Source organism: Melospiza georgiana, chromosome 18, assembly GCF_028018845.1.
Source record: "Melospiza georgiana isolate bMelGeo1 chromosome 18, bMelGeo1.pri, whole genome shotgun sequence".
In the NCBI taxonomy this organism is placed as follows: Eukaryota; Metazoa; Chordata; class Aves; order Passeriformes; family Passerellidae; genus Melospiza; species Melospiza georgiana.
Genome location: NC_080447.1, coordinates 14,104,910 through 14,119,494, shown reverse-complemented (window position 1 = coordinate 14,119,494; position 14,585 = coordinate 14,104,910). Strand labels below are relative to the sequence as shown.

Below are 14,585 nucleotides of genomic sequence, written 5' to 3'. Positions count from 1 at the left end.
CTCAGGTGACACCTTGCCAGTTTAGTCATCATCCCTGATCTTACCAGTCAAAGAAGTCTCCATTGTATGTGACAATGATGGTGGGTTTGGTCTCCTGGACATGTTCAAACCATCTCCGGATTAAATGAGCCTGAGATGAAACGGAAAAGATGTGTAATTTAAGGAACTTCATCTCATCTACAGGGAGGCGGTGGATACCACAGTTTGTTCCACACTTCCTCTTTCCTCTGCACCTAGCCCAAAACTCATCTCTCACCCTTAATCCCACGAAAAAAAAGCACAAACAGCCCTGCTGGACTTACTGGGTTCCCCAGGGAGGCAATCTGCCAGGGAATGAGCCCTCTGGCCAAGAAAAGCTCCAGGCAGGTAAAACTCTGCAGAACAGAACGGACTTACCTCATCTGGTTCGTTAAAGACACAAAATGGACCCTCGTACTCCGGCTTGGGAGTAAACTCAAAGTCTTCAATGTTCTCTGAGACAATCTCCCTGTTTGTGATCAGGTAGCCCTGAGGAGGTGACAAGGAGGCAGTCAGGAGGACTGAAGTCACAGACAACTCAAAAATGCTGCCCAAACAATGGGATGATTTTCTCTTGAAAGCCAGAGCTTCTGTCAAGGGGGAACAACATTTTGGGAGTCATCCATTGAAGCGTCATTGACCATCAGAAAGGAGGCCATGGAGAGACAACACAGAACACCAGTGTTGTCTCTGTCCTGCAGAGAAGCACCAACAACCTGGGCTGGGTTCCATGAAACATCACCCAGACATCAATGTCACTCCCACAGGCACACATCATGCAGCTGGCAGCATGGCAAGCCTGGAGACAGCAGGATTAGAGGGTAATGCTGGGCTGCTTCCTGGCTTTGCTGCCCAAGCCTGAAGGAAACCACCCTAGTATCCTTACCTGCCCATCAATCATGTAGGAGATCATCATGATCTGGTCTGTGTCTGCATCAGGAAACTTCAAAGGGAGTTTAGTTGTTTCAATATCAAAGGCAAGAACAACAGGATCCTGGGTAGGACCAAATCCATTAGAAAATATTTCAGAGCTGACTGAAAGGGTGTTTCCCATAAAACCCAGTGTTGGTACAGTAAGTGAACCAGAACATCCCTGTTTATCATTTTAGTGCTTTATAAACCCAAAAATGACTACCCAAGCCCAGTGTTTCCCCTGCCGCCATGGTTTTACACTGGCAGCACATCAGACATCGGTCTGTTGGGGCAGAACATCTGCACAAAGAACAGCTGCCCAGTGCTCACCGGCCGCTCCACGAGGTCATCTCGGCGGGTGATTTCGGGCGGGTAGGTGCTGCCCCGGTACTGCACGTTGTACCAGTGAGCCTGTGGAGAGATGAGGCTGGGGAGTGCCTTATGGCAGGGCTACATCCCCATGTCACTCCATCCAGCTGATGGGGATGGAACTGTGGCAATCACAGGCAGCCCAGAAGAAAAGTCTGAACTACTGCCACGCATTAATCAGGTAGCTTTTCTGCGTGCCATTAAATATGAAGCCCAGGAGAACAGAACTGAGCTCTAGACAAGAACTCATTGTCATCAATACTTTTGTAAAGGTTTGAAGAGAAAAAACTTTTCTGTGCTTTAGGAGTGTGACTGGGAAAGCAAAGCTCACCACATGGATCTTCAGATCAATGGAAAGGCGAACGTGGTAAGGCACATCATACTCCCGCATATCCACGATGTTGTCCATCTGGTTGGCAACTTTTTTTGAGGCTCCCTCCTCATCTGTGCTTAGACTGCCCCCACTTAGAGCACTGCAAGAGCAGAGGGGAGCAGCTGCCTTATCCATGTGTCACACAGAATCACTGGGTTGGAAGAGACCTTTACGATCATCGAGTCAAACCCAGCCCTAACACTTCAACTAAACCCTGGCACTGAGTGTCACATCCAATCTTTTTTTAAACACATGCAGAGATGGTGACTCCACCACCTCCCTGGGCAGATTATTATAGTACTTTATCACTCTTCCAGTAAAAAACCTTTTCCTAACATCCAACCTAAATTTCGCTTGAGGCTGTGTCCTCTCATTCTGTCAGCTGTTGCCTGGAGAAAGAGACCAACCCCACCTGACTACAGCCACCTTTCAGGGAGCTGTAGAGAGTGATAAGGTCACCTGCGTCTCCTTTTCTCCAGGCTAAACAATCCCAGCTCCCTCAGTTGTTCCTCACAGGGTTTGTGTTCCCAGCCCCTCTCCAGCCTCGTTGCCTCCTCTGGACGCGCTCCAGCATCTCCACGTCCTTCCCAAGCTGAGGGCCCAGCACTGGGCCCAGCACTCGAGGTGCAGCCTCAGCAGTGCCCAGGCCAGGGGCAGAATGAGCTCCCTGGTGCTGACACCATTCCTGACACAGGCCAGAGCCTTTGGCCTTCTCGGCCCCCAGGGCACTCTGCTGGCTCCCGTTCAGCCGGCTGTCACCAGCACCCCCAGGGCCCTTTGTGCCTGGGCCCTGTCCTGCCACTCTGTCCCCAGCCTGGAACGCTGCAGGGGTTATTGTGGCCAAAATGCAGGACTGGGCACTTGGACTCATTAAACTTCATCTTACTGGACTCTGCCCATCCCTCCAACCATTCCAGGTCTCCCTGCAGAGCCCTCCTGCCTTCCAAGAGATGGACACATGCTCCCAGCTTAGTGACATCTGCAGATTTACTGATGAAAGACTCAATCCCTTCATCCATGTGGTCAATAAAAAGATTGAACAGAGCTGGCCCCAGCTCAGAGCCCTGGGGACACCCCTGGTGCCTGGCTGCCAGCTGGATGCAGCACTGCTCACCGCCACTCTCTGGCCATCCAGCCAGGTCTGAGCCCAGCACAGAGTGCTCCTGTCTCAGCCCTGGGCTGCAGCTTCTCCAGGAGTGTGCTGTGGGACACAGTGCCAAAGGCCTGGCTGGAGCCCAAACAGACACATCCACAGCCTGTCCCTCACCCACCAGGGGGGTCACCTGGAGACCATAAAAGGAGACCAGGTTGGCCAAACATAAAAGGAGACCAGGTTGGCCAAACACGACCCAACCCTCCTAAACCCCTGCTGGCTGGGTCTCATGGCCTGGCCTCCTCTAAGTGCTGGGTGATGACACTCAGTCTAAACTGTTCCATTACCTTACCAGGTACCAAGGTTACACTGACTGGCCTAGAATCACCAGGATCCTCCTTCCCACCCTTGTTGTGAATGGGTGTCACACTGGGCAGTTTCCAGTCATCTGGAACCTCACCAGTGAGCCAGGACTGCTGGCAAATGATGGAGAGCAGATTGGCAAGCTCTTCTGCCAGCTTCTCATCACCCTGGGGTGGATCCCCTCTGGGCCCATAGATTCATGAACATCCAAGTGGCTCAGCAGTTCTCTGACAGCCTCCTCCTGGATAACAGGGGGATCATTCTGCTCCCTGGCACCATCTACCAGGCCAGAGCACAGCTGTCCTGAGGACAAGCCATCTTCTCACTAAAGACTGTGACAAAGAAGGCTTTAAAGACCTTTGCCTTCTCCCCATTGGCAGAGACTAAATTCCCTCCCACATCTAGTAGAGAGCCAAGGTTGGTCTTACCCTTCCTTTTGCCATTAATATATTTGTAAAAACATTTTTTATTATCCTTCACAAAAGTTGCCCAATTAAGTTATAACTGAGCTTTGGCCTCGCTAATCTTTTCCTACATGCCCTAGCAAGCCTCATAAATATTTCCTGAGATACCAGACACTTCTTCCACAGATGATACGTGCTCTTTTTATTTCTAAGTTCCTTCAAAACCTCCTTGCCCATCCAGGCTGAATGTTTGCCTTGTCGACTCATCTTTCAGGGCACAGGGACAGTTTGTTCTGTGCCCTCAAGATCTCTATTTTGAGGCACACCCACCCCTCCTGGACTCCTCTTGCTTCCCAAGGAACTCTCTGAATAAGTCTCCTAAATAGGCCAAAGTCAGCACTCCAGAAGTCCACTGTGAAAATTTTATTGATGTTCCTCCTTATTTCACCAAATATTGAGAACTCTGTAATTTCATGATCACTGTGCCCCAAACGGCCTTCAACCACCACATCTCCCACCAGCCCATCTCTTCTTGTAAGCCACAGATCTAGCATAGTCTCTCCCCTGGTGTCAGTCTGCCAAGGATACCCACTGGCACTGGTGACACTGGCAGCAGAAGTCAGGGACAGGAGAGAAACAGAAAATGTTGGATTATTTCCGTCTTGGTCACAATTAGAAGTAAGGTTGCCCATTGCCTCTCTGTACCCTTTCACAGGGAACAGGCAAACTATACAACAGGCAACCAGAGATACCACTAAACCCCACCCCATCAGCTCTGGGGCCTCTTAATGTGCAGCACAGAGCTGGAAGAACCACCCCGAAGATGGGTGGTCGAAAGGCATAGCAGGAGCCACATCTAGGCAAGATAACAACTCTGAAGAGAGTTGGGAAATACTCAAGAGGGTCTAATTATTAAGAGGGTGATGAAGCACTGGCACAAATTGCCCAGAGCAGCTGTGGCTGCCCCATGCCTGGAAGTGACCAAGGCCAGGCTGGACAGGGTTTGGAGCAATCTGGTCTAGTGGAAGGTGTCCCTGCCCTTGACAGGAGAGTGGATGAGATTATCTTTAAGATCCCTTCCAACCCAAACCAGTCTGTGATTCTGTAGAAGTGCTGTCCCAGCACTGGCAGCCTGGTCTAGAGGAAGGTGTCCCTGCTCATTGCATGTGGGTTGGACTAGACTGCCTTTAGAGGTCCCTTCCAACCCAAATTACTCCATAGTTCTATGAATTATTAACACGAGAGACTGACTGAATCCCCTGGGGGGAGATCCCACCTCGACAGCATGGTTGTGTAGACGTCACTCGCCTGGTCCTGCTCCCTGTTTTTCCTCACGGCAGGAGAGATTTCCTTCCGCACCTTCAACAAGTCCTCCACAGTGTTGAAGGATAGCTTGATGTAGTTCCTCTTCAGGCCTACCAAGTGGTTTGGCTGCAAAGCAGCAAGAGAACAGCAGCTCAGGGATAGGTACCAAGAGAGAAGGGTGGAAGGCCAACAAGACTGATGCAGGTGGAAGGATTGGGCAAAAAGGAGATGCTGATGGATGGGACAGTAAAGCACTGAGGAGAGATTCTCGTGGGTGTGTCAAGAGCACAAGAGCAGCACAGCAAGAGCCCAGCCAGCCCTGCTGCTTGTGCAGCCACCCACAAGTGGGATTTACCTCCTGCAGTATCCTCCTTCCTCCAACCACTTTAATTCTAGAAATTAATGTCCTGAACGCACTGTCTGAAATAACTGATATGTTCAAGGAGAGGAATGTAATTACTGCTAATAAGCAATTAGCCATAGTAAACACGTTTCTGAGATGCCGCAGCATCAGGAGATTTAAGTCAAGCACGCTGCTTTCACTCCCTGCTCATGCCTTCCTACATCACTAGACTGGTGCAAGGTCCAAAAAAAAAAAAGCCACAGATGGATACAGACCAAGTCCAAGTCCTCTTTGGGGACAGTTTCCAGCTTTGCAATCTTTCCTTGGAACTTCTTGGAGAGGAATGAGGACACTTCCCGCTCACAGCCCTGTCAAAAGACCCTGGGGTTGAGTAGTGCATCTCTGTCCTTGGGAGGAGAGCATCTCAAAGCAGGCTGCCCAGGAGGTCCTGAGCTCCCCAAGATGCTGTCTCCTTTCCTGGGGAGCTCAGCCCTGTCCCTCCTCACCTTCTGGGTAGCAATGTAGAAGTAGGGCTTGTAGGGTAGGGCCACCTAGGAAGCAGCAGACAGACAATGGTGACAGGTTCTCTCCTGGGACACCGTATCCACTTGGTCCCCGCCCCCGGCACCCACCTTGAAGCGGCTCCCATCCTCCTGGATGAAGTAGTAGTCCACAGCGCTCACTGACTGCCGGTCCTCGTCCAGCACCTCCGTCTGCCCATGAGAGCACCAAGACTCAGCAAGGTCCCTCCATGAGACTACCCCGGGACCCCCCCACGGGACTCTTTCCCCCGGGCTCACCGGGAGTCTCCGTGCGGGACTTCCCTCCCGGTAGTGCCAGGGAAACCTGGGAGGCCCAGCAGGGACATTGGGTCTTTTCCCCCGAGTACGGCTGCGGTCTGTCTGTCGGAATCGCCTCCTGGGCCCTACCATGGATCTCCCCAGGGAACTCCCTCCCCCGCTCCCTACCTGTGGTCTCTCCGTGGGACACTCCCTCCCCACCCCGGCTGTATCGAGGGTCTCCCCAAAGGACCCCAGCCCTACCGGCCATAACTCCGTGGGACTCCCATCCCTGGCACGGCTGAGGTATCTCTGGGAAACCCCTCCCCAGACCCTATCGGGGGTCTCCCCACGGAACACCCCGTGCCCCGTCTGTTGCCTGCTAGCCTCCCGCCGCGCCCGCCCGTACCGGGTGCATGTTGATGAGCCAGCCAGTCCGCTCACCGGGCTCTGCGGGCCTCTCGAAGCCGAACAGCGCGTCCAGCCGGTCCGTGCGCTGCGCCCGCTCCAGGCGCTTGAGTGCAGACAGCGCGGAAGCATCGTCACGGCCGGGCCCGGCGCCGTCCGCCGGCTCCCGGGGCCCGCCTGGCCGCCGCCCCCGCCGCGCCGGCTCGGCCTCGGCGCCGTCCCGCAGCCCCATCCCGGCCGGCCCGGGCCGCACCTCAGCGGCGCCGCGGGAGAAATTTCCCGCGCTACGCCACAATCTCGCGAGAGCGAACTCCCTTACCGCGCCCCGCAGCGAGAGCACCAATCAGAACGCGGCCCCGCCTCCCCCGCGGATGGATCCCACCAATGACAGGCGGAGCTCTCCCCCCTCGTCCCGCTCCCGGCGCGCGCTCCCCACCCCCCTGCGCCGCGGCGAGTCGGCCGGGGCCGCGGGCTCGGGCCGGGGCCGCGGGCTCGGGCCGGGGCCGCGGGCTCGGGCCGGGGCCGCGGGCTCGGGCCGGGGCCGCGGGCTCGGGCCGGGGCCGCGGGCTCGGGCCGGGGCCGCGGGCTCGGGCCGGGGCCGCGGTCTGGCCGCGGGGAACCCCTGCCCGGCTGCTGCAGCCCCGGAGCCGGGTCCCGCCCAGAGCCCGGATGTGGCTGCTGCTTTCCCCGTTGCGGATTCAGGTAGCAGCGAACCTAAGCACAGGTCCCAGAGTGAGTCCTAAGTGATATCTAACAAAGGTTAACCGCAAGTAATATTGTAACAATATGTGCAGGTAAAACAAGCAGGATAGCGAAGAAAAGCAAGACAATGGGGCAAGTAAGTTAACAAACGCCATCAAGAGCAGATAGCAAGTTCTAAGGGAACTTGCAAACTGCGAAATTAGCTAAAACCAAGTTAGTCTGTAAAACAAGCGCCAAGGCATGTGCTGAAGATAGAGGTAGAAAGTGCAAATGTGAAGACTACAGAAATCTTCATCAAAAGACCACCAGAAGACTGATGACCACCACAGAAGAACTGACAAAGTTCTTTGTTGGTGAAGCAACAAACTCTTGTAAAACCACGACACAGCTTTATGCAAATGTGAGTATGGTAATGATATGTTGTAATCGTGACATTGTAGGGAAGGACTTCTAAAATGTAACTGAAGCCTACAGAAGATTGAGTTTTCGGCAGAGAGATCTCCCTCGCTCCCAGTGCTGAATAAGCAAACACCTGCTCTGTAGCCTTCTGACTATAGAGTTTTATTTTCTTGCCCAGTTTTGGACTTCAAGAAATACACAGGTCCCAGAGACACACACATGGATGCGAACACAGGACACCCAGGACTCACAGGCACCGGGCATACAGATCAAGGTGCACACACCTACAAGGTGCTGCTGTCATCAGCACCTTGCACAGGACCCACACCACACCCCAGCCCCATCCCCACACTCCTCCCCGTGCCTGGTGTCGTCCCAGTTCACACGTGCAGCAGTGGCAAAGCCCAGGCTGATCCTTCGGGAAGGGCCAACCCCAGCTGGTTTCTGGATAGGCCATGGATTAGTGTGTCCCCTTTGTATAGCAAATCATGCTATGAAAAGCCAGTGTACATAAAGGAGACAGTGTTGGAAATTATACAAGGTTTAACATTTTTTTATGTAACTTTAGTCAGGTTAGTTCGCCTTTGTCTAGAGGAAAAAGGAAGCGAAGTTTCTTTTCAAATGACTATGTTTCACCGGGTGAAAACTGATGAATTTAACACCCACATAGATTGGGAATAGCCAGGAGACACAGATACTGGCAGATAGGCAGCCTTCAACCGCAGACACTGCCCCCTGGCGTGGTTGGAGACACCTGGTCTGGAAAAGACTGATAAGAGAACCAAGAAATGAGGACCAAATTAGCCTTGGAGGTGAAGAAATCCATAAATAGGAAACCCCATACTAAGAACTGCCTAACTTGGGACCAATGCACATTGAACCAGTGAATTTCTGTGAGGTGTAACTATATAAAATAGGGGGAAAATCTCGTAAAATTTATGTGTCATAGAATGATTTTCTCTGCAATCTTGTGTGGGTGAAATTTCTATTGCATATTCTGGCCAGAATAAAGCAATGCCTTGATTCTCTAACACTAAAAATGGTTGTTGGAAAGTTTTTTGTTTTCACCACAGTTTTGGTGACACGTTCATTCTTTCTATTTGACCTGAATTCCGAGGGGGCCAAGGGTTATGGAGGTCCCACTGAATTCTCAAAGCAGCCATAATCCTTTGAAGGTTCCCTCAGTAAAATGAGTTGCCCTGTCCAAGTCCACTGCCTTCACAATCCCATATTCAGAAATAATTTGTTAACTGATCAAATAAACAATCAGTTAGATCTGTCAGATCCAATAGCTGAAGTGGCTAGAAACACCTCTGGCCACCCTGCTAGCTGGCATACCACTACCCCCTGGCTGAGGTACTTGAGAGGTACACACTTCCCAAAACACCTAAGAACCCCTTCTAATGTATCTCCCCCCACTTTGTCTTTTCCTTGTGTCACTCAGTGGAGTTCTTATGGAATTTATGGTTCTTCTCATTGTTTCTTTCTTCTCTCAGTATCCAATTTTATTTATCAGCAGACCTACAGTTTATTGGTAAAGACAAACCTCTCTCATTCCGTTCATCAATCGGTGGAATCCTTCCCATTGTTTCTTTTATCTCTCAGTGCTAGTTTTCTCTACCAGCAAACTCAGAGTTTGTTTATGAAGACAAGTCCCTCATTCCTTTCAGGAGGATAGGAGTGTTATAGGGAGACAAACATGTCTCCAAAAGGCCCCGCTTTAACAGGGACTCAATAACAGGCTGTGACCTTGAAAGAGGGTATTCAATACCACTTATCCTGGTTGCTTCAGAGTAATTTGGAGAGGCAGTTTTCCATATTGCCCTGGGACTGCCAACACTTCTGGGTTCACTTTAGCATAAGCTTTATCAGCACAATGGCACCAGTTTCCCCATCACCCCTCACAACACTAACTCACACCTCCAACTCAGTCATTAAATCCCCTCCTAGCAAAACACAATCACAGCTAGGAACAAACAGAAATTCACACTTTTCAAACCCATCTCACATATTCACCAATAGGGGTTGAATAAAGTGCACTGGCTCTATTTCCCACTTACTCCCTGAATTATTAAAAGAACCCCCTTTGACATAAAATTCAAAGTAAACAGAGAGACTCCCAAGTCTACTAGGAAACACACTTTTCGGTTCAGACCCACCTTGCATGTTATCAAGGGCTCCAGTGTGGTGAGCCCCCAGTACAATAGAAATCCTGACACCCTTAACAATCAATTTCTAAAGTTCTATTTTTTTTTTTTTTACAAATGGCACATTGATTAAAAACTGTGCCATTATTCTTGCCTGTACCTTTACCTTCTCCTCACCCCTTCTTATATATACCTGATGTGCCTTCCTAACCAATTCTTGCAAGGGCCCACGCTGTCATCTCTCCAGCCAGTGCTCTCACTGTTTGTGGGCTCTCACGTTCCCAAAGCCACCGAACTCTCTACAAATCTCTCACCTCCCCGGTGACCCAAACAAAATCCCTTCTTATATCAGGCCAGGATTTGATGATAGACTGTATCTTAGACCATATACCAAAACCAGTGCCTGTCCTGCCGCAGTGTCCAGACACATCCCCCAGCATGCTCATCCAGGTCTCCGAGCAGTTCTCTCAGCACCACAAGCTCTGTGAAGCACAAGGTGCCGGTGGATGGGCACAGAGGATGGTGCCACAGGGAGGGCAGGTGACACATCCCGCAGCCTCATGGGGCCCTGCCCGTGGCGTGTGGCATCAGACACTGCCCAGCGCTGAGCCCCGCAACCTCGGCTTGTCCCAAACCTCCTGCACAGGTGCCCAGCCCATGGCCCTGCTCCTGCAGTCTGACTCTGCTCTCAGCACTCCTCGCCATAGAGAAACCCCCTCAGGTCCTGAGTAGTAAGTGGGAAAACACACATCCTCCACTCTGGCTCCATAATGACCTGGGGAGGGGTGCAGGCATAGGAACAATATCTCCCTGTTTTCTCTATTCTGGAAGCTGGGAATACAAAAGGCTTTGGCCCTGTATTAGACTGCATGTTTTGAAGATATGGTGGAGAACATCCTAATCTTCACTGTTTCTCTTTCCTTATCACAGTGTCCCTCTGCTGTTTGCCTTAACCACATTCCTCCACACTCCCCTTCGAACAATCCTTTCTCAAACCAACACCATCAGTCTCCTGTTGCAGAGAGTCCTTCTCGACATCCCTTATTGCCCCTTCTGGGTGTGGCAATTGCTGAGACCCTCTCTCAATTTTCCCTTACTGCTCTCTCTGGGCATCCATTCCCAGTTGCTGAGACCCCTTTTCAACTCCTCTTGTTGTCCCCTCTGGTAGTCCATGTCCTTAGCTTCCTCTGGGAGAACAGAATGTGCAAACCATCTCAACATTCTCCCAAAGGACCCTTTGGAGGTATTTTGGGATCATCATCCCTTTTCTTGATTTTCCTTTACTGCCCTCTCTGGACATCCTGCCATGTTTTACACCCTGAGGGTCCCACTGTACTCACTGGTGAGATCTCCAGTGGTCTTTTCCTGTGGACTCTTCTTGGTCCCCCTGGTCTGCCTCTTGTCTGTCACCTGAACAGTCTCAGGTACCCCATCAATTGCCCGCTGCTGGCCAGTGCTGGAGAGATTTGGTCCCCCAAAAACTGGGCAAGGCACGCCTCCAACTCCTCTTCCTGTGTGCCAGGCCCAGACAGTGAAAGGACCCCGGATGAGTCCCCCATCTTGTATGGAAAATCATGCTATGAGAAGCCAGTGTTCATAAAGGAGACAGAGAAGTTATGCAACTTTATTTGAATAAAGGGAGAGGGGCAACTGGGGTACATGCCATGGGGTTTTATCTCTCCATGTTTTGGAGGATGCAGCCTCCTTTTACCCTAAACTCTTGGCTGCATGTTGCCCTCTTCCCTTCCCCATTGGCTGAGGTACTAGGAGGGTACAGCCTTCCTGAACTCCCTACCACATATCCCCCCTTGAACCTGTCATTTTCCCCCAAAGTTCAGCAGCTCCGGCTCGTACAGACTCATTTGTCTATTTCAGGAGTCGAACCTAACCCTAGCCCAACTCTGGGTTCTGTAACAAACCTGCAACTTGAAGTCAAAGACATTAACACCAATACTTTCACCTATCGAATTGTTCGTAAAGACATTAGTACACATCTTTCTTACCACCTTCACTGCCTCCCTTCTCAACTCGCAGTCAGCTCTGTGTCCTGTCTGTTCCCATCTTTCTCCTTTTAATAACACATCCTGGTTGCACTGAGGATCTTCAACCCTGCCAGGAGCAGAGACACACTCATAGTCTGTTTCCACAGTGTTACAGTTTAAGAAAGGTGTTTCCCAATTTAGTGTTCGAAGTGAAGTTCGAAGTGAAACATTCCAAATTATGCACCACCTGGTGGCTGGAGAGGAGAATTGAAGGCACAAAAGGTAAAAAATCACAGGCTGAGATAAGAATAATTTACTGGAAACAGCAATGAAATAAGAAACAGAACAGTAACAGAAACAGAACTAATAACCGAGTGTACAAGATGGGAACAATTCACATGCGAGTGCTCACCATGTGGAATCTGATGTTACCCTGATCACAGGCTCCACACTAGCCACCAGAAGAGACCCCTTCCCCACCCTGTGCATAATCTGAGGTGGTACAGAATAACCCCCATCCTGGCCTGGCCCCTTGTGCCTACTGCAAAAATTAACCCTGTCACGGCTGGAACCAAAATATGCAGCAATGTGCTCTCCATGTGTTTCAGAGAAGGAAAAGATAAAATATACATAGTGAGGCAGAGGCCTCATTTCAACCCACAAATCCATGGAGAGGTGAGGAGCATGTCACCACTTCCCTGAAGCACCTTTGAGTTTCCCAAACTTGCCATCTCCTCTTAGGAAAGTCGAAATTATACCTGAGCTTGACCCAAAAAATCTCTTTGTAGATCCCTGCTGCCAGAACAGACTGTCCTGCCCTGACTGGCATGTCCAGCAGCATCAGTGATGGCATTCTAATGGTCCAAAAAGGAACTGACTTTATGGATGTGAAAAATGGGATTTAAAAATATCCTGCTGGTTTTCTTCTGAATGTGCAGCAGCTGCTATTGACTCAGACTTTCCTTGAAGATGCAGGGACCTGTGTGTCTGCTGTTTTTTGTGAGCCTGTTACCTGGGTCCTGTGGAGTCAGGTTGCCTGTTTAGAGGCTCTGCCATGGGGACAGACAGGTCTGAGGCATCAGCACTGGATTGTGAACCAAGGTCTCTTCTTCTAGTAATTTCTCACCAGGTGTGACACTGGTTGTCCTCTTCTGGCATATGAGTCAGCCATGCAGGGCAGGGCTGAGACTGGATGGTTCAGAGGACTTCTTGCTGCTCTGCACTGTGGATTCTGCGTTAAAAGGTCAGGATTTGGGTGCTGGTAAACCTGACTGCCCTTCAGCAGCAAAAGAAACCACAGAATCACATGTGAGTGATTTGGTTCGTTTGTTTGAATGGTTTGAGTTGGAAAGGACTTTTATAGGTCACCCAGTCCACAGCCCTGCCATCAGCAGTGACATGTTCCAGTAGACCAGGTTGCTCCAAGTCCCGGCTGACCTGGCCTGGGGACACTCCCAGGGATGGGTCAGACACAACTTCTCTTGGCACCCTGTGCCGGGGCTTCTCTCTTAACTTATTGCCACTGAGTTGTCACCTGGGATCAGGTAGAGTTGAAGAGCTGGCATTGCACCACCACCATTCACTCATGGGGAGTGAATTTAAGGTTGAACACAACCTTCTCCAAAGCACTCTGGGCAGTGAGAAGGTGGATTTTCCAGGACCACAAAGCAAGCTGTCAGTCAGGACAGTCTCTCCAGGCTCATCTTTCCAGATTTAAAGTGGTCCATGGAATATGTGCTGGAGTTTATCTTCTGCAAGAGAAACAGGCAACAAGGTTTTTATAAGTTTCTATCAGGCTGCCCCTTCTCTTTGAGGCTTTAGCAGCAGAAAGGGAACATGTCCACACACAATTAAATGTTCTGCTTTAGGTGCCATGTGTGTCCTGGGCTTTGGGGTCCAGAGGGCATTGCAGGCCTTTGGCAGCCTTCCTGAGGGCTCAGAAACTGGCAGATCTGAAGGTGGCAACACGGGACCACGAAAATTACCAGACTTCACCATGCAGTGTCCTGCTTGCAAAGCTCACACACTACAGACTGAGATGCAGGTGGGCACTGTGTGAGTCGCCCAGTGTTTGATCAAATCCAGAGATGAGAGCCTTAGGGATGAGTGGGCCAGAGGCTCTGCTGATGACCAGTCTCCTGGGTTATCTCTGGAGCACACCTTGCTATTAACCTGGCAGGCTAATATAATCAGATATAACAGGCTAGCTCTGACCACTTGCATCCCACCCCAGAGTGGCACAGCTGGCCAGCTGCTGGCCTGGTGGAGCAGAGGGGGCACAGCCATTGCCACCTGCAGCTGTCAGAGGTGAAAAGGGCTGGAAACTCTCCCAGCAAGGCAGGTCTGACTTGCTGGGCTGTGAGTGTCCAGAGGTCACTGTGGTAGGTGGGAGAAGTGTTGGGGCAAGGAGAGGCTGGTGGTGTGGAGCTGGAGCTTTGGAAGTGAGAGAAGGATGAAGGATGCTAAAGAAAAGCAGAGGAACACAGGGAAAAGCAGGGGACTTTGGAGGAAAGGGAGAATTTGGACCTGTCTGGAGAGAGGTCTCCAAGGAGCTGGAGAGGTCCTGGGAGGTTGGCAGGCTGAAGGATGGTGGACTGGGACTCCCAGGTCCCTGTGGCTGCTGTACCTGCGAGGTGGATGAAGCGGAGGAGATGCACCATCTGCACAGCCCCAGACTGCACTTCCGAGTGGAAGAGGGACCTGGTTGGCACCTGGTCAGCCTTGCTCAGGTGCTTGTTTCAGGTGTATCTGTAGATGACGGTCCCTGCTGAGCTCTGCCCAAAACTGAGGCCTGCGATGGGGCACTGGGGTCACCTGCACCAGGGAGAGGGCTCTGCAGGTGGGAGGGGTGGCTAGCTTCTGGAAGGGGCTCCTGCTTGGACTGATAGCTCTTATCAGGTGAGGTACCTGGAAAGTGTTAGGTTATCTCTGGAAGATATGCTTCTGGAAGATCCTGCAACACACATGTAGCCAGTTTGGTCTGAGTGG

At 51.3% G+C, this 14,585-nt stretch overlaps 1 protein-coding gene across 1 annotated transcript in view; it reads right to left on the bottom strand.

The window, feature by feature from the left end:
• Window positions 1-6,599, bottom strand: part of POLE (DNA polymerase epsilon, catalytic subunit) — a 33,349-nt gene extending 26,750 nt beyond the window's left edge. Inside the window, exons 1-10 of the mRNA XM_058036756.1 lie at window positions 6,369-6,599; window positions 5,813-5,893; window positions 5,687-5,731; window positions 5,456-5,548; window positions 4,809-4,963; window positions 1,631-1,772; window positions 1,261-1,341; window positions 905-1,012; window positions 397-507; window positions 45-130 (exon numbers count right to left, since the gene is read on the bottom strand). Coding sequence (XP_057892739.1) covers window positions 45-130; window positions 397-507; window positions 905-1,012; window positions 1,261-1,341; window positions 1,631-1,772; window positions 4,809-4,963; window positions 5,456-5,548; window positions 5,687-5,731; window positions 5,813-5,893; window positions 6,369-6,599 — 1,133 coding nt within the window. The remainder of the gene's footprint in view (window positions 1-44; window positions 131-396; window positions 508-904; window positions 1,013-1,260; window positions 1,342-1,630; window positions 1,773-4,808; window positions 4,964-5,455; window positions 5,549-5,686; window positions 5,732-5,812; window positions 5,894-6,368) is intronic.
• Between the last annotated feature and the right edge of the window lie 7,986 nt (window positions 6,600-14,585).